The sequence below is a fragment of the Myxocyprinus asiaticus genome, chromosome 20 (genome assembly GCF_019703515.2).
Source record: "Myxocyprinus asiaticus isolate MX2 ecotype Aquarium Trade chromosome 20, UBuf_Myxa_2, whole genome shotgun sequence".
Taxonomy (NCBI): domain Eukaryota; kingdom Metazoa; phylum Chordata; class Actinopteri; order Cypriniformes; family Catostomidae; genus Myxocyprinus; species Myxocyprinus asiaticus.
Window position 1 is genome coordinate 42,143,163 of NC_059363.1, and position 18,663 is coordinate 42,161,825.

General features: G+C 43.4%; 1 protein-coding gene across 7 annotated transcripts in view; it reads right to left on the reverse strand.

Moving 5' to 3' along the window:
* The window catches only part of LOC127410935 (serine/threonine-protein kinase D3-like), a 127,258-nt gene that overhangs the window by 38,571 nt on the left and 70,024 nt on the right, over positions 1-18,663 (reverse strand). For 6 of the 7 annotated variants that reach the window (XM_051646204.1, XM_051646201.1, XM_051646202.1 and 3 more), the window contains one exon: positions 7,262-7,393. In XM_051646204.1, the coding sequence (XP_051502164.1) occupies positions 7,262-7,393 (132 nt within the window). Of the gene's footprint in view, positions 1-1,144; positions 1,599-7,261; positions 7,394-18,663 lie in introns of all 7 variants that reach the window. The other variant, XM_051646203.1, reaches the window with a different exon arrangement.

An 18,663-nucleotide genomic window follows, 5' to 3' on the forward strand; every position in this document is an offset into this window, starting at 1 on the left:
GTAAATTATTTTCACCCTTTGCTATATTGAAAGCACTACAACTACACATTATATTATGTTTTACCTGGTGAATTTCATTGTTGTTTTGAAAATGTACAGTAATTTCAGATCAGATGATTGCAACACGCTCCAAAAAAGTTGAGACGGGGCAATTTAAGACTAATAACAATTCAACGAGTTGAAATAACAAGGCGATTTGAAACAGATGTTAAACAGGTGAGGCAATTGTGTCAGTATATAAGGAGCCTCCAAAAACAACCTAGTCCTTCAAGAGCAAGGATCATTCGAGACTTGTCAATTTGCCAACAGATGCTTCAGTGACAAACTGGAAGGATTTTGGGCATTTCACCCTTTACATAATATAGTTAAAAGATTCAGGGAATCCGGTTGAATCTTGGTGCGTAAAGGACAAGCCTGAAAACCACTTCTGAATGCGTGTGATCTCTGATCCCTCAGATGTCACTGTCTTTAAAAACATCATTCATCTGTGATGGATATCTTGAACATGGGTTTAGGATTACTTTAGTAAACCTTTGTTAACACCATTCGCCGCTGCATTGACATTTCAAGTTAAAACTTCACTTATGCAAAGCAGAAGCCATACATCAACACTCTCCAGAAGCACTGATGACTTTTCTGGGCTCAGTTTCATCTGAGAAAGAAAATAGTTTTTGTCCGACAAGTCCACATTTCAAATACAAAAACACAGCCATCGTGTTCTGCAGGCCAAAGAGGAATAGTACCATTCAAGCTGTTATCAGCGTCAGCTCCAAAAGCCAGTGTCTGTCATGGTATGTGGATGTGTCAGTGCCCATGGCATGGGTAACTCACACATCTGTGAGGGCACCATTAACGCAGACAGATATGTATACATTTTGGAGCAACACCATAACAAGTTCAAAGGAATGAGGATGCCGGAGACGGCGATTCCAACTCAGGAATGTCACTTTTATTGACAAAATAAAACGTTCACTATAGATTCATATAACTTAAATCTTCAAAAATGGCATCGGCCAACACACACAAACAGCTGGGCTCTCTATCCCTCACACTCTGAGGACTGGCCCTTTTATTTCCCCCGTCTCTCACTGTGAACACAGAAAAAAGCAATTACCAGCAATTCATCTCAGGTGAGAACCCTTACCGCTTACTCTCCTTCCAGACGAACACTCGACCATGCCATCGCCTCCACATACCCCCACTGCCCGACTCAAGCCGGGGGACCATCCGGACTGCCGACCCCCCCAACCCTTTCTGGAGAGGAAGTCCGTGACAGCCATCTGGGCCCCCGGCCTGTGGACCACCTCGAACTTAAACGGCTGGATTGCCAGATACCAACGAGTGATCCGGGCGTTAGCATCCTTCATGCAGTGGAGCCACTGGAGTGGGGCATGGTCTGAACAGAGGGTGAACACTCGTCCCAACAAACAGTAGTGGAGAGTGAGGACCGCCCACTTGATGGCCAAGAACTCCTTCTCTATGCTGCTGCACTTAGTCTCTCTCATAGAAAGCTTAAGACTTATGTATAGCACCGGGCGCTCCTCCCCCTCCACAACCTGGGACAGCACAGCACCCAGCCCCCTGCCGCATGCGTCCATCTGCAACACAAAAGGGAGAGAGAAGTCAGGGGAATGCAGAAGCGGCACGCCGCAAATGCGGCTTTTACCTGCGTAAATGCTTGTTGGCACGGCTCCATCCACTGGACTGGGTCTGAAGCTCCCTTTCTAGTGAGATCAGTCAGCAGGCTGGTGACGTCCAAATAATTAGGCACAAACATTCGATAATAGCCAGCCAGCCCCAGGAACTGTCTCACCTCCTTTTTGGTCTTGGGTCTCAGGCAGGTCGCAATCACCACGGTTTTATCAATTTGGGGCCGCACTTGCCCGTGACCCAAGTGGAACCCCAGATACCGTACCTCCACACACCCAATTGCGCACTTCTTCGGGTTTGCCGTGAGCCCCGCTCGTCGCAGCGACCTCAGAACTGCCCCCAGATGCTGCATGTGCCGCTGCCAATCATTACTGTAAGTAATGATGTCATCCAAATATACAGCGACATACGCAGTGTGCGGTCTGAGGACCCTGACCATAAGATGCTGAAATGTAGCCGGTGCCCCAAACAAACCGAACAGAAGGGTCACAAATTGGTGTAAACCAAATGGTGTGGAGAAGGACATTTTTTCACGGGACATTGGCGTTAAAGGGATCTGCCAATAATCCTTTGTTTAAATCCAATGTCAAATAAAAGAGAGCCGTGCCCAACTGATCAAGCAGTTCATCGATACGAGGCACTGGATATGCATCAAATTTCGGCACCGCGTTGACTTTCCTATAATCCACACAGAACCGGACCGAGCCATTGCTCTTAGGCACCAGAACCACCTGCTAGCCCAATCACTGTGGGATTCTTCTACTACTCCCATATTGAGCATGACCTTTAATTCTTCCAGTACTACCGGTTTCTTGTGTTCGGGTAGGCGGTAGGGACGTCTACATACCACTACCCTTGGGTTGTCTCGATGTGGTGTTCTATGAGATTAGTGCAGCTGGGGAGAGGTGAGAACACGTCCGAAAAATCCCTTTGCAACCTGGCAACCTCTGCATGTTGTGATGGCGAGAGGTGGTCTCCACAAGGGACTGGGGTTTTTAGATTCACCTCCAGTCCGAGCTCCTCCCTCTCTGGAACTACAGTCACCAAGGATACAGGGACAGCCTCTCTACATGGTTTTAGTAGGTTGAGGTGGTAAATCTGATGTGCCCCGCCCCTATCAGTATGCACTACCTCATAGTCGACTTCCTCAACTCGCCGTGTGACCTCAAAGGGACCTTGCCACTTTGTGAGTAATTTTGAGCTCGATGTGGGAGCAATACAAGTACTTTATCTCCCTGTGCAAACTCTTGTAGCCGAGTTCCCCTGCTATACAGCTGGGAATGACGTTCTTATGACTGTAGCAAATTCTCCTGTGATAGTCGCCCCTGTGTGTGGAGTTTTGCTCTCAGGTCAAGAACATATTGAATTTCATTTTTGCTCTGTGAAGGTCCCTCCTCCCAATTTTCCTTCATGACGTTTAACGCACCACGGGGCTTATGCCCATATAACAATTCAAATGGGGAAAACCCAGTGAAGGCTTGCATGACCTCTCGCACTGCAAATAACAGGGGTTCGAGCCACTTATCCCAGTTCCAATCATCTTTGTACATGAACTTCCGAATTATAATCTTTAGGGTCTAATTAAATCAATCGACCAAGCCGTCCGTTTGTGGATGGTACACGCTTGTCCGAATGGATTTAATACCCACTAATTCATACAGCTTGAATAGTATACGTGACATAAAAACAGTGCCCTGATCAGTGAGGACTTATTTCGGAATCCCCACTCGGGAGATAATTCTGAAGAGTGCCTCCGCAACACTATGTGCGGAGATATTGTGCAGAGGCACTGCTTCTGGATATCGTGTTGTGTAATCCACCAGGACTAACGCAAAGCGATGCCCGCGTGCTGTCCATTCTAATGGCCCGATGAGGTCCATGCCAATTCATAAGAAGGGGACCTCAATCAACAGGAGGGGGCGCAATGGCGCTTTTGGAGTGGCTGGCGGATTCACCAGCTAACATTCACGGCATGCTGCACACCACCAGCGAACATCTCCGTGAATGCCCGGCCAATAGAAATGGGCCAGCAGACGACTTAGTGTTTTCCCCTGTCCCAAGTGACCTGTCATCAGATTATAATGAGCCGCCTGGAATAACATTTCCCGACGGCTCTTTGGTACCAAAACTGGGTTGTATTTTCATTTGTCCGAGTGTCCTGTATCACTCTATACAACCGATCTTTTATAATTGAAAAATATGAATATGCGAGGGCGATGCCTGGCTTAAGACATTGACCATCAATCACTATTACTTGGTCAAATACATGCTTCAGGGTTTCGTCTCATGACTGCTCTAAAGGGATATCCTCTATCGGGAATTCCCTAAGGGCAGGGGAGGATGACACCTCCCCTTCCCAGGCGTCAGCCTGACGCGGAGTAGGCACAGACGGCCAAGGCCACAACTCCCCAGCCAGTGCTTCACCCATCTCACACTGACTCACCTTCTTACAGTACCCATCCACACACAACCCCTTCAATAATAATCGAAAAGCGGGCCAATTAGTTCACAAAATTAGTGGATGGGTGAGACGAGGACCAACCACCGCCTCGACATTATGTCCCCAGAACATTATCGTGACAGTCACTACGGGATAATCCTGAATATCCCCATGCACACACCTTACCCTCACCCGATTATTTGCATCCAATGCCCTGTTTTGAACCAAGTATTGATGAATGGAGTTTTGACTACAACCTGAATCCACCAAGGCTTGCTATGTACCCCCCTTGACACTTACCGGTATCTAGTATGTCCCTGCTTGATCGGGGGCGGTCTGTGGAGTGTTGGGGACCCAGATCAAGGCCCCCACCTCCATTACCGGGCACAGATCTCGGAAATGACCCGGCTCCCAGCAACTCCGGCAGACCAGCCCAAGCCTCCTGCCCACAATTGTGGCAGTGGACTCCTTCACCTGGGATGAAGAGAGGGGAGAGACAGGGTTAGCGAACCCCCAAGACCGGGGAGCTGGTTTCGGGGAAATGTTCCCCTGTTTCCGGGGGAAGGGAGGAAGGGGGGTGAGAGAGCAGGGATGAACCAACAGGGAAGGTAAAGGGCATGGGGCACGCCGGCCCCTGGATATGCCGCCAGATGGTGTTCCGCCAGCTGGACTGATTTGTCCGGTGACACCGGCCGGTGGCACTGGACCCACTCGGCCGTCCCCTTTGGCAGCCGGAAGACCCACCACCAAGTTGATCACATCGTCCACGTCGCTGTTCTTACTAGCCAGTACCCACCACCGGCAGGTGTCACAGAGCTGCTGAGCAAAAGCAAACGGGCGGCCGACCTCACTCAATGCCAAGGAGTGGAAGTGCTGGTGGTGTTCTTCTGGGTTGCAGGATGGACTTCTTCAACAACTCGTAGTCCAGGAGGTTAGTCTGGACTTCCCCATTCAGCAGCGGCAGAAGATGTACCACCCATTGCTCCTGCGGCCATCTCAGAGCTTTGGCCGTGTGCTCAAAGACCTCGAGGTAGGCCTCCAGATGATCTTGATGGCCCATCTTTGTGGGACCTGAAGACACTCTACAGTGGCGACAACTCCATGGCAGCGTATCCTCTTCCTTCGTTTTCACAGGTTTCGGCAATTCCAACTCACGAATGTTATACATGACAAAATAATACGTTTACTTCAATGCACAATGATATAGCTTCATATAACTTAAATCTTCAAAAATGGCATCGGCCAACACACACAAACAGCTTGTCAGCTGGGCTCTCTCTCCCTCACACTCTGAGGACTGGCACTTTTAATTCCCCCATCTCTCACTCTGAACACAGAAACAAGCAATTACCAGCAATTCATCTCAGGTGAGAACCCTTACCGCTTATTCTTTAAGATGAACGCTCAACCATGCCCTCACCTCCACAAACACATACCATCCAGCACAGTCATTTCCAGGGACGTCCCTGCATTTCCAGCAGGACAACTTCAAACCACATACTGCCTGGATTACAAGTGCATGGCTGTGTAATCAGAGAGTGTAGTTGCTAGATTGGCATGCCTGCAGTCCCGACCTGTCTCTAATTGAGAATGTGTGGCGCATTATGAAGCACAAAATACACCAATAAAGATCCCGTACAAATGTGCAGCTGAAGATCTACATAATGAATGAATGGGGGAAATTCCACTTTCTAAACTTAACAAACTTGGGTCTTCAGAGCCCAAATGCTTAAGTGTTATTAGAAGAAATAGTGATGTTTCATTCATAGTAGTAAACAGGGGACAGTAAGCGAAATTCAAGCTGTAAAGGCAACACACATTTATACAGAAAAGCAGACAGCACAAGATGTGAACACGTTCTTGTGTTCAAACACAGCTTGATGGAGTGCAAATCTGAATGTAGGGACCTCAAGACGTGTTTTTTAAGTTTCAAACTATGTTTAACTTGACATACTGTATATATTTTACTTAATTATTTTAATATAAAAATGTAATTATTTAATTATTATATACAGAATTATTGTTATTTGAGGGGTTTTCTCAGCAAATATTTATATAGTACTGTGCAAAAGTTTTAGGAACTTGTGAAAAATGTTTCATAGTGAGGATGTCTTCAAAAATAATGCCATAAAAAGTTTTCATTTATCAATTAACATCATACAAATTCCAGTAAACATAAAAAAAGCTACATCAATATTTGGTGTGACCACCTTTGCCTTCAAAACATCACCAATTCTCCTAGGTCACCTGGACACAATTTTTCTTGGTTGTTGGCAGATAGGATGTTCCAAGCTTCTTGGAGAATTCGCAACAGTTCTTCTATCTATTTAGGCTGTCTCAACAGCTTCGATCTCTTCATGTACTCCCAGACTGGCTCTGTGTTCAGTGGGGGGCTCTGCAGGGGCCATGCTATCTGTTGCAGAGCTCCCTGTTCTTCTATTCTATTCTATTTGCAAAAGGAATATTTGGGAGTTTAAAATGTATATTTCCAATTGACACACTAAAACTGAAGATATAACCATCTTAAGACAAATGTTTTTGTGAAACATTAAAACTTTTGCACAGTACTGTATATGCGTTAATTGCGATTAATTCAATAAATAAGTTAGCATACGATGTAGTTAATTCGATTAAAATTTTTAATCAACTGACAGCCCTAATTTTAATGTTAGTAAATAGTAGTTAAAGACAACTAATATAAAGTGGGATCTTTTATGGGAATTATTTGTAATAATTTCAGAATAAACAATTGAAAACCCACATCCATCGACCACTAACTTTAATGGACTATTAGAGGAACGCATCCCTTTATGGTGTTTCTCTGAATCTCAGGAACATGCTGAATGCAGTGTTTCTAAGTCAAAACAAAGTCCCTTTCAAGGCAATCTTGGGAAATTTCCCAGACAGCTAATTTCTATGGATAAAAGTGGCATAAAAGTACAGCTCCTATCTATTTGAATGGGAAAAGACTAAAATCTCCATTATGGTTGGTCAATATTACAATCAAATAACATTTCAAATCAGCAGTAAAATCTGACAACACTGGTATTATAAATTGTGCTTCTTTAACTCAGATCCTTTTAGTGTGTTGTGAACAACCATGTTCTTGATGATGTGCATTTCAATTCTTGTACAACTGAATACAATTATTGTGTGTACAGTGTGTTTTACCTTCACATTTAAGGCCCTGTCGTACAAGTCCCCATAGCATCTCACCGCAGTAGTCACAGAAGGTTGGTGCCTTGTAGGAATGGACGTAAAGCGCATGAGGTCGGATCTGGAAATCTTCCACTGTAGCTAGAGCTGCAATTAGAATGCAACTTAAAGGACAACTCAGGTAAAGAATGGATGACAAAACAAAAAATACTGAAGAAAATAATTAAAAAAAAAATAAAAAATAAAAAAAATGCAACACATTAGTGAACATTACATAAACATAAATGTATTATTAATTCAAGCAGTCATCATTTCGTAATATTTTTCCACAATAAACAATGAAACTACTCATTTTATACACTTTTCAACAGTTAAACCTGCATTTCAGCCAGCAGACCATGGGAGTTTGAACTTCACAGGGGTGTCCTTTAGTTTGATTCAAGATAAGCCATTCACAGACATGACTCAGATTATAGTGTCTTTTGAATCAGCCCTAATATAATTTGAACAGTGGAATATGATCTCATCTGGATGATTCATGAGGCATAAATCAGAAGCTGACTAAGTAATTTGAATATGAGTTAAGTTACTTCATGCGTGCAACAAGAATGAACAGTTTGTGGTTTCACACTAATACTCGACTGGCTGAATTGAGTCTTCTAAGTTCTAAGTGTATATGGAATATAAGAATGTTTAGCACAACTAATGGAGTCTTAAGGTTTATTCTGGAATAAACAACATTCTTGCGAGTTACTTTGGTCAGAGAGCATCTGTCAATAACACAAAATGCACTGCTGAAACGAAAGTAGAAGGTCAGGAAATGTTTGGTGCATGGCAAACAATGTGTTACCTACTGTTTCTGATAAAATCACACTGCGTATTCACTGGTAGAAAGAAACATTTCTTGAAAATGTCTTTCACAGTGCCACAGGTAGATTGTGTTTCTTAAAATATGAGCTTTTCACAGAAATTACTTCAAAGAATTCCAATATTTTTCCCTATCCCACTTTTTGACATAAGAGCGAACATTGAGTAAGGTCAGCATGACACCCAGAAATCCATAAAGTGTGTAATATAAATTTAATAAAGCATCAAATTCACTTTCTAGTGAACATTCCCATGAATCTGACAGGACGTGAGGAGGGGATCTGACTCCCTATTGGTTCAGCAGTCTGGGACAGAATGATGAAGAACATAGTCTTGTAGAGACCAGAGAGATGTAATTCAATTTGACCGTGAAAGTTTTATAGTTACCCCAACACAGACACCAAACAAAGAAATATACCCAAAAATCCACCATCGTCCTTGATTCTCTAGAATCCACACCCGAGATAACGGTGGGCTTTCCAACAAAGTAGCACGATAAGATTGTTGGCAAATACCACATATTCCGAATTCAGATAAGCTGTAAAAATGGATGACTGGACCACAATGCCAAAAAGATACTGGGATAACACATTCCATATGTGACAGAAAAAGAGTAATTTATTTTCATGATACTGGATAAGATTCTCTGTTGGTTTTTGTAAGTGTTGATCTTGATGTGCAAAAGTTTTTTTTGTGTGTGTGTGTGTGTGTGTGTGTAGCAAAAATTCACTTTTACTTTAGGGTTGGGAAATGTAAGCAATTAACAATGTTGGTTGCTATTCGGATTCCATTGAATAATTCTGGTTCCTTAACAATTCTTTTACTAATTTTGAGGAAGGACAAAAAGGACAAAGTTTGGAAATGGCATTTGACCAGTAGTTCTAACAGATTTGCTAACAGGTAGACCTTAGTAAAAAGATAATATTCATTGTAGGCTAGAGGCCTCTGCTTGGCCTTTAAGTCAAGGGCTCAACATTAACGCTTGTCTGCTTATCCAGGACGATTTTTGATGGGGCAAGTAAAAAATTACTGTCAATAATGTCAAAAATAAACAGCTATATTAGTGAGATAGCTAGGTAAGTACTAGCAGTGGCTTAGAAACAACAAAGTCTTGACCAATCAGAATTTGATTCGACATTACTTACCTCAGGCAGCGAGCCACATAATTTACATTTTCTAATTAGCTAGTGATCTAGTAATAGCTGTGTGCTGTTTGACTGAGAGGTGGCTAATGTTGATACGTGTCTGAAAGGTCAACTACGTTTCAAAATTTCGACTGCCTGTCTTGGTGAGGTATTCATGTAAAAACAGTGAGTTATGTTGAAACTAAATGTGTACAGTGAGGGAAAAAGCAGATTTGTGTCAAAATGTCAGACTTTAAGTATAAATGAAACCTAACAGACCTGCCGCTGTCCAGTGAGTTGTTAATATTAACCAAACAACTATAACAAGAAAATGAGAAAACCACTCACTGCTCTTGACTAGATCACTTTAAAATGTATTACTGTATTATAATCATACAATGAAGACCAGTAGTAATGTATGTTGCATTTCATTCAATGCTTACTTTAATAATTTATACTGCTTTTAAAAACTTTTAAAGCTGTTAAAAAGCACTGTTTTCTTAATTTGTATTTTTTGTTCTATTGTTTTGAATTTGTTTCTATTCATTACTTTTAATTGTTTATTGTTATTTTATTACTGACTGTTTACTAATCTTGAATAATTACTTAACTTGAAACAATTCTTTCATTATTAACAAATTCGTTTTTATTTTTATTTGTTGTGGTATTAAAGCTGGTATCGAGAATCATCAAATTTCACTACCGACTACTGAAATTTTGGTATTGTGACACTGTATATATTGTTGCTTGAGCATGTAACTATTAGTTAAATGTACTTTTTTCCCTCCGGACAAGTAACTTTTCTACTCGGACAAGTGAATAACCAATTTTCTTGTCCGAAGGACAAGCACATGACAATGTGTCACGTTCTGTTTCCCTAGGACTCTTATTTTGAAGTTTTCTCCCAGACTACATCTCCCATAGTGCACTGCCCTCATCACATCCAGCTGTTCCTCATCATCCTCACCTTTCTTCCATCCCCTCATTAGTTCCTTTGTGTATAAATACCCTCCAGTTTTGTTCATTGATTGTCAGTTCTCTTCCACGTAGCACCTGTGTTAGTTTGTTGATTTGGTTTATAGTACTCCACGTTGTTTTATATCTGCTTCATTTTCTTCATTAAAGCCTGCAAATAGATCCATGGCCTCACGCCTCTTCTTCATCATCTTCACTACCACAATTCGTGACAGAAGAACTGACCGACAAAGATGGATCTACCTGCTGTAAAAATCCTCCTCCTCGAGCAGTTGAGGATCACGTTCGTGAGTTTCTCCAGCTGGCAAATTTGGTGCACTATGATGACCACGCTCTGGTAAGTTTCTTCTGGGCTGGCCTGAATAGTGCACTAAAGGAGCTAATGCCTCCGCTGGATCCTCACTGAATGCTGCTCGAGTTCGTGGAGATGGCTTTACAACTTAGCAGCTCTCCTTTCACTGTGGGTGTGGAGGATGAGGACTTGGAATCTCCTCCCACAGTGGATGCCCCTAAGCCTGCCAAAGCTCCTCCCTCCAAGCCTGCCACGGCTCCTCCCTCTAAGCCTGCAACGGTTAACAAGCCAGCGCCCACGCTTGCCACGATTAACGAGCCAGAGCCAATGCCTGTAGCCTCACCCGTCCCAGAGCCAATGCCTGTAGCCTCGCCCGTCCCAGAAACTGTAGCCTCGCCCATCCCAGAGCCAGTACCAGTAGCCCCATCTGTCCCAGAGCCAGCTCTCGCCAAGTTGGTAGACCTGGACATGATTCCCACCCTGACTACCCTTCACCCGCCGCTGGTTCCAGCCAGCATAATGGACACCTTGGTTCCGTCCAGTGCCCTATCCCTTCCTCATCCGCTGGCTCCACTTAGGACTTTCGCTCCTCCTCCACCCTCTGTTCAGCCGGTTCCCCTCAAGTCACCGGCTCAATCATTGGCCCCGGTGACTCCACAGACAAGGGGATCTGTCGACTCTCCGACTCCGCCTTGGCCCTCTGAACCCTGGACTCCGCCTTGGCCCTCTGAACCCTGGACTCCGCCTTGGCCCTCCGATCCCTCTTCATCACCCCGGCTCTACATCCCCTCATCTCCACTGTGGGCCGTCAGCCTATCGGCTTCACCGGGGTCCCTCCAGCTCCGTCTTGGTCCATCGGCCACCTGGCTCCACCTTCGGATCCACCAGGGACCTCCTTCCCTCCGGCTCTGCCTCGGTCCTCTGATCTCCCAGCTTGCCTCGGTCCTCCGAGCCTTCGGCGCTGCCTCGGTCCTCTGAGCCTCCAGCTCCACCATGGCCCTTCGAGCCTTCGGCTGCTCTCCAGGCGCTAAGATCCCCAGTTCCGCCCCTCGAGTTTCTCACAACTCCACCTTCCATGACTCCACCTCCCTTGGTTCCGCCCCCGATCCTTCCATGGCTCCATCTTCCCTGGCTCCGCCTCCCTTGGCTCCATCCCTCGAGCTTTCCATGGCTCCACCTCCCTTGGATCCACCTCCCTTGGATCCACCTCCCAGGCCTCTTGTCCCTGCTCTGTGGCCTCCTCCCAGGCCTCCTGACCCTGTCCCTGCTCCATGGCCACCTCCCAGGCCTCCCAACCCTGTTCATGCCCTGAGGCCGCCTTCCAGGCCTTCCAACCCTGTTCCTGCCCTGAGGCCGCCCCCCAAACCTCCTGACTCTACCTCCTGTCCTATGGTTACCTGTTTCCTCCTGCCCTTCTCCATCTTTAGGCGCCAGGAGTCTCATTGTAAAGGGGGGGGGGGGGGGTGGGGGGGTGGAAGAGAATGTCACGTTCTGTCTCCCTCGTATTTCCCTAGGACTCTTATTTTGAAGTTTTCTCCCAGACTACATCTCCCACAGTGCTCTGCCCTCATCACTATTCCTCATCATCACCTGTCTTCCATCCCCTCATTAGTTCCTTTGTGTATAAATACCCTCCAGTTTTGTTCATTGATTGTCAGTTCTCGTCTGTGTAGCACTTGTGTTAGTTTGTTGATTTGGTTTATGGTACTCCACGTTGTTCTATATCTTCATCATCTTCATTAAAGCCTGCAAATAGATCCATCGCCTCTTCTTCATCATTACCACAGTTGTGACATAATGCTTGAGGACTGAAGTCTTATTTTACATGGCTTGTGTCATTTTAAGGTGCTTCTGTAAGACTTTCGGCTCACGTGCTCTTCAGGACTTGTACCCTGGACCTTGATGGGGCTCGAACAAGCTTATAAATTAAGTTGGTTATGTAACGTAAAAATTCAAATGTATCACCTTACAAATCATGCGTTTATAGTAAGTGTTTAGATGTCATAATATAGCATTGTGTGAGGAACAGAGCGAAAAGTGTTGATGAACAGAAGTGTTTATGAATAATCTTTCAGTTTAACTCTTGATTTGTGTGAATGTGAAAAGTCATTGTTTTTATAGTGTCTCTAGTGTTTATTTCACCAGAAAACTGTGGTGATATGTACAACATGTTACTTAAAAATAATTTTGCAAAAATGTAAGTATAGTAACATGACTCAAGGCGCTTTTCGACCATCAGGCTGAACAGTTCTGAGCACAATGAATAAAAGTTCCAGTGTCATTTCCACTATAGCACAGTTTGGTACGGTTCAATTAAAAACATTCTCAGCCCGGAATTCTCGGCACTCGACACTTATACCCTGCCAACACCGGACGCGAGTGGCGCATCACATCGCACTGCATGAAAAGCAACAGAACCCATTATAATCAACACTGGAAGCATCCATTGCGGCACATCATGTCGAGCTGACAGTAAACAGGTGTCCCGTTCTATTTTGCTCTGCGCGTGCTGGTGCTACTACTGCCAACAACACATATAAACAGTTTAGAACGTTTGTGTCGACACATCCAGTGTAGATGTCGACACAAGACTGGGTGTTAGCTAACCATGCTCAGGAAAGAGAACCATTCTGAAGGAATGCCTGTGGTGACGTGGTGACTCACAGTTTGGCACTTGCCCAGTCAGTCCATTCTAATCCTGATTTCACAGCATGAAAAAAAAAAAAAAAAGGAAAGAAAAACTGTACCCATGCCAATGAGCCCGGATCGCCATGGAACAGAACGGTTCTGCATCAAGAACCGTTCTGCCAGATGGTGGAAAAGTGGCAAATGAGACCAGGTTGGTAGCAGCATACAGTATATTCCATGGTAAGTATGTTTATTATGCTTCCACGAGGGTAAAGTTTAAGGTGGTTCTGATGGAAACTTTGCATATTTTATGCATATTTTATTACACCATTCCGTCTGCATAGATGAAAGAATGCAGATGTTCCAGAACCAAAAGTCATGACCAAATACTTTGGTTTCTAACATTTTTTTTTTTCTGAATAAGAACTGGTTCTTGATTTTCTGCCCTTCACTTTGTACTCATCTATACCTTTAATTTCCATCTGCATCTTTTTACAATGATCCATCTGCAGTTTACTGTATCTCTCCTTTAGGAGGCTGTATTTTGAGGTTTGTTTTGACCACAGTCGTGGAGAAAACTCATTCTGTGATGTTAGGACATAACCCAAATGAACAAAAAATCTTACACTTGATCAAATCAAAGCGGATAGAGAAAGAGATAGTGAAATAGAGAAAAGAGTGCATTCCTTCTTGAACATCAAAGAGTAAAGTGGAACATTCAAGTAGGCAGTGAATCACATGGCAGGCAGCAGTCCAGAGCACTGGAGCACAGGCTCATAATGAGCCATTCATGAAGACACTACATACATTATGATAAATGAAGACCAGCATCTCAAAACTCATCTATTATTCTTCAGGCAGTGGATCAAAACATGGTTAATAAACTCTAGTAACGGCCTAGGGGGAATCTCCTAACGCCAAGTCAAATGAAAGTGTTGTGAAATAAAAGTGAAACAGAGTAATGCATAATACTTCTACTCTTTTGGAACTACTTTAAAGCCATCCTCAATCCAAAAGTCAACACATTTTGGGAGTAACTGAAATAAAGACAGCATTATCACGGTCAGTCAGTTCTGATTTTTCCACTGATATCTAGCACACATCGGATCTTGTTGCATGCAAAGTGCATCTGGTGAGAGCTATCCATTCATTCCCATTCATCTCAATGGCAGTCGCTCACTCGGCTGGTGCATGCCCCCTGAAGGGCACTACGGGAAGAGGACATTATTCAAAAGGCCACTCCAAATGAAACTAAGCAACTGAATCCCTTCAAGAAGGGCACTTTCACAAAGCGGTTAGCATGTCACACTAACCTAGCAAAGACTGTAGATTTTGTCCTATGACATAAAAAAATCTGAAATTGGTCTCAGACAGCAAAACCGTACGTGTGCGCTGGGTTTAAGACAACAGATCCTGTCTACACACTATCTCCAGCAAAAGCACACAGTGATGGACGTCTTTGTTTGAGAGCTCTCCAAGGCCCCCCGTTTCTTCTCAGCAGAAGCACGACCATCACCTACTGCAACAAAAACAAGCTCTTGCCTTAGAGCTCAGCGCCAACAAAAAGCTGCTCTCTCCTGCTCACAGCGCGCGTGTTTTCTTTAAAATGTTTTATTAGCACAGCCGATGGATGCAGGGAAAATAAACTACGATTACTAGATGATAATCAGGGTCAGTGTGTGAAAGTGCATTCGTTTGTTTTGTCTAAACTAATCTGTTCAGGTATGTTCAGAAAGAATACAATGTTTAAGCACAACTGTCTAACACAGAGGTACTCAACTTTAAACAACCTAGTCTCATAGAATGAATGTTACTAAAACAACATTTTTGCAAACTGATTTTACGTGCCAAATTCTATGTTTGTTGCAGTTTCCTGGTGAAATTAACACTAGAGGGCAAGGGTGTCTGATGATTAAAGACCCGAAACACCTGTTGACCCCAGGTTACATCATTGATGATGTGTCCAAGTTGCATTTTGAGGTGTATGTCAGAACTACAAGGCGCTACAACAACTGAGCGTTTTATTCAGTTTCACACAACTCAGACTACACTGCTGATTATGACTTTAAAAACACATATTTTTCGCACTATTACTCACACACTGCTATGTTATTATATCAAAACACTTTTGCTATAACGCATCATTTGAAAAACGATTAATTTTAACGCTTGTATTACAAACTCACCAACAGACTGTAACACACTTACAAAGTGATTAGCTTGTGCGGTAGCTCAACTGATACAGCATTTGTCTTTGGACTCTGAAGTATGCGGTTTGAGACCAGCCAAGTGAGACGAGAGTGTCATAGAAGTGGTACGAGATGATGTGGCTGGTTTAAAAAATGTGCTTTTCTCATTTTGTTTTTGGACACTATCGCGTTGGTTAAGGGTAAGGTTGTCCGTTTTGTGTCTCCCTCTTATTTGATTTAGATCACTATTGGTTAGGTTTAGGTTCAAGATTTGGTAAGGGAGGTATGTTTTACGAATTAAAACCTAATCTACCATAATATTCACCTTAAAACCTTCGTCTGATTACGACACCATTTCACTCGCTTTTGGCACCCCCCGGTGGACATTTCACTGGATGACATTAAAAGCCAAGAGGGCCACATGCAAACCGCAACAGATGCAAACTCCTTTAATTATATGTTCGGTAAATGTACGCATACGAGTCCTCTGTGAATGGTAGCGCAGATTTCAAGAACTTATTGTAAAGAGCGGGTGAAAATGAGCCTTATAGATACAACAGTTTGGTTCCAGAATTAAAAATCCCATTTTTTCCCAACTTTTTTCCATAAGGGAATTGATTATTACAAAAACATATAAACCTTTAAAGAAAGACCTACCGTGAACTCTGAGGTTGTTAATCCAGCTTGGTATATGCTTCTACTCAAGCCAACAGTCCACATTATTTCCACTTCATTTTTTTGAAAATCGTGTTTATGAGCGGAATTCCTAGTGAAGAACTACACTACCCAGAAAATCTACCAATCGGAGAACTGCGGCTAATTAATATTTTTCCATAGTTATTAATGTGATTAAATAATTTGCAAAGCCTCATGGGATTGTAGTTCATTAAATCATTGAAGATGTTAAGTCTTGAACCTTTGTCTTTTTATATGATTTTCAAATAGTCTATTGCTTCATATCAATGTTTGTAATGTTTTTGATTAACCTCAGAGCTGGTTGGTTGGGTTCATGAATAAGAACTCTTTCATTAAATAATTTATGGGAAAAATTAATTTAAAAAAATACTTTTGGAAACCTAGACGGCTGAAAAGGTGGGTGGGCACTATTGTGCTCTATTGAGCCACATCCTAAAAGGAGCAATATGTAATATATTTACTGTACTAAAGCATAAAATTATCATAATATATTATCAGAGATTTAACATGCTAAGCTGAAATACTGGCTTCTCCGAAAACAATGCTACAACCAGAATATTCTACTTTGAAATGTCAATTCCGGGCCGGAATTTCTGTTTGTGTTTTGGCCTGTGTGATCCCGCCCACTGCCTATTTCCCAATAGTATTTCGACACCATGGGTTGCCAGATTTGAAACAAGTTAGCGGGCAAACACGGTGCGCTGCAGCCATGGAAGCCAGCAATACGTTTAGCTAACGTTGACAGTCATGGTTTATAATTTGCAAACAATAAAAACATTGCAAACGTATACATTAGCTGATCAACTTACAGTGTAAGGCTCGTCGCTTGCCATTGTCTGTTTGCTTGTTCCTGTTGCGTGTCCTCAACCTGGCAACCCGCGTGAGCTTCAAGTCTGGGGAGGAGGGTTCGGGGGAGACAACTCTCTCCAATATTTTGAATTTGGACTGCAGTACCCATTTTAAACGCTTGATGTCAATGTTACATATTGTTCCGTTAAGCATCAATTGCATGACAAGTTAATTGACATAATTGACATGTTCCTTCAGAAAAGATGTGTTGTGCATAAATGTGTCATCTTTTAGGGGTGCCGATAAATTACAAAGTAAAACATGCAAATCAGTTCCCAACTGGGCCTTTGAAGCCTGGTTTATGCTTTATGTTTTCAAACCGGGATACAGGGACTCCCAGGGGGTGCTAGGGGGTCTGCAAATGAAATGTTTTTTTTTTAACATTCATTCTGCTTTCTAAAGACTGGTTGGAAATCATGAGGTTAATCATGATTATTTTATTTATATGACACCCTTAGTTTTCTAGTAAAAATCTTTTGAATTTAATTGAAAATGTTTCCCTTCAGGTTAGGGTTAGGTTACCTAACCTGAAGGGAACAGTGGGTAGGGAAAAATAAATAAATATAAATATAAAGTAAATATTTTCAAGATAATATTTTAACAATTTATTTTGGCTTTGGTGCAATAACAATATAAAAGCTCATAATGTAATTTGCAAAGTACTGCTCAGCATTCAACACCACAGTGCCCTCCAAGCTTGATGAGAAACTCCGGGCTCTGGGCTTAAACAGCTCGCTGTACAGCTGGATCCTGGACTTCCTGTCAGGCAGACGCCAGGTGGTTAGAATGGGCAGCAACATCTCCTCAGGGCCCCGCAGGGCTGTGTTCTCAGCCCACTCCTGTATTCCCTGTACACACATGACTGTGTGGCAACACATAGCTCAAGTGCCATAATTAAGTTTGCTGATGATACGACGGTGGTAGGTCTGATCACTGACAATGATGAAACAGCCTACAGAGAGGAGGTGCACACTCTGACATGCTGGTGTCAGGAGCACAACCTCTCCCTCAACGTCAGCAAGACCAAGGAGCTTGTGGTTTACTTCAGGAGAAAAGACAGAGAACACAGCCCCATCACCATCAATGGAGCACCGGTGGAGAGAGTCAGCAGCTTCAAGTTCCTCGGTGTCCACATCACTGAGGAACTCACATGGTCCGTCTACACTGAGGCCATTGTGAAGAAGGCTCACCAGCACCTCTTCTTCCTGAGACGGCTGAGGAAGTTTGGAATGAACCTCCACATCCTCAGACGGTTCTACACCAGCACTGTAGAGAGCATCCTGACTGGCTGCATCACCGCCTGGTACGGCAACAGCATCGCCTGCAACCGCAAAGCCCTGCAAAGGGTGGTGCGAACTGCCAGACACATCATTGGAGGTGAGCTTCCCTCCCTCCAGGACACCTATACCAGGCGGTGTGTGAAAAAAGCTATGAGGATCATCAGAGACTCCAGCCACCCGAGCCATAGGCTGCTCTCACTGCTACCATCAGGCAGGCGGTATCGCAGCATCAGGACCCGCACCAGCCGACTCCATGACAGCTTCTTCCCCCAAGCAATCAGACTTTTGAACTCTTGATCACTCACGATCAATATACATCAGTACTGTACTTTATTGATCTTATTATCTCACACCGGACTGTCATAAATTCTATTCTCTCTTAACAACACACTGGCAACTGACTATCAACTGACAGCCTGAATGTCAATACAGTACATTACAACCTACTGTATATTTTATATATACTATTTTTATTGTATACTGTGTATTCTAATTGTATGTGTATTCTATATTGTGT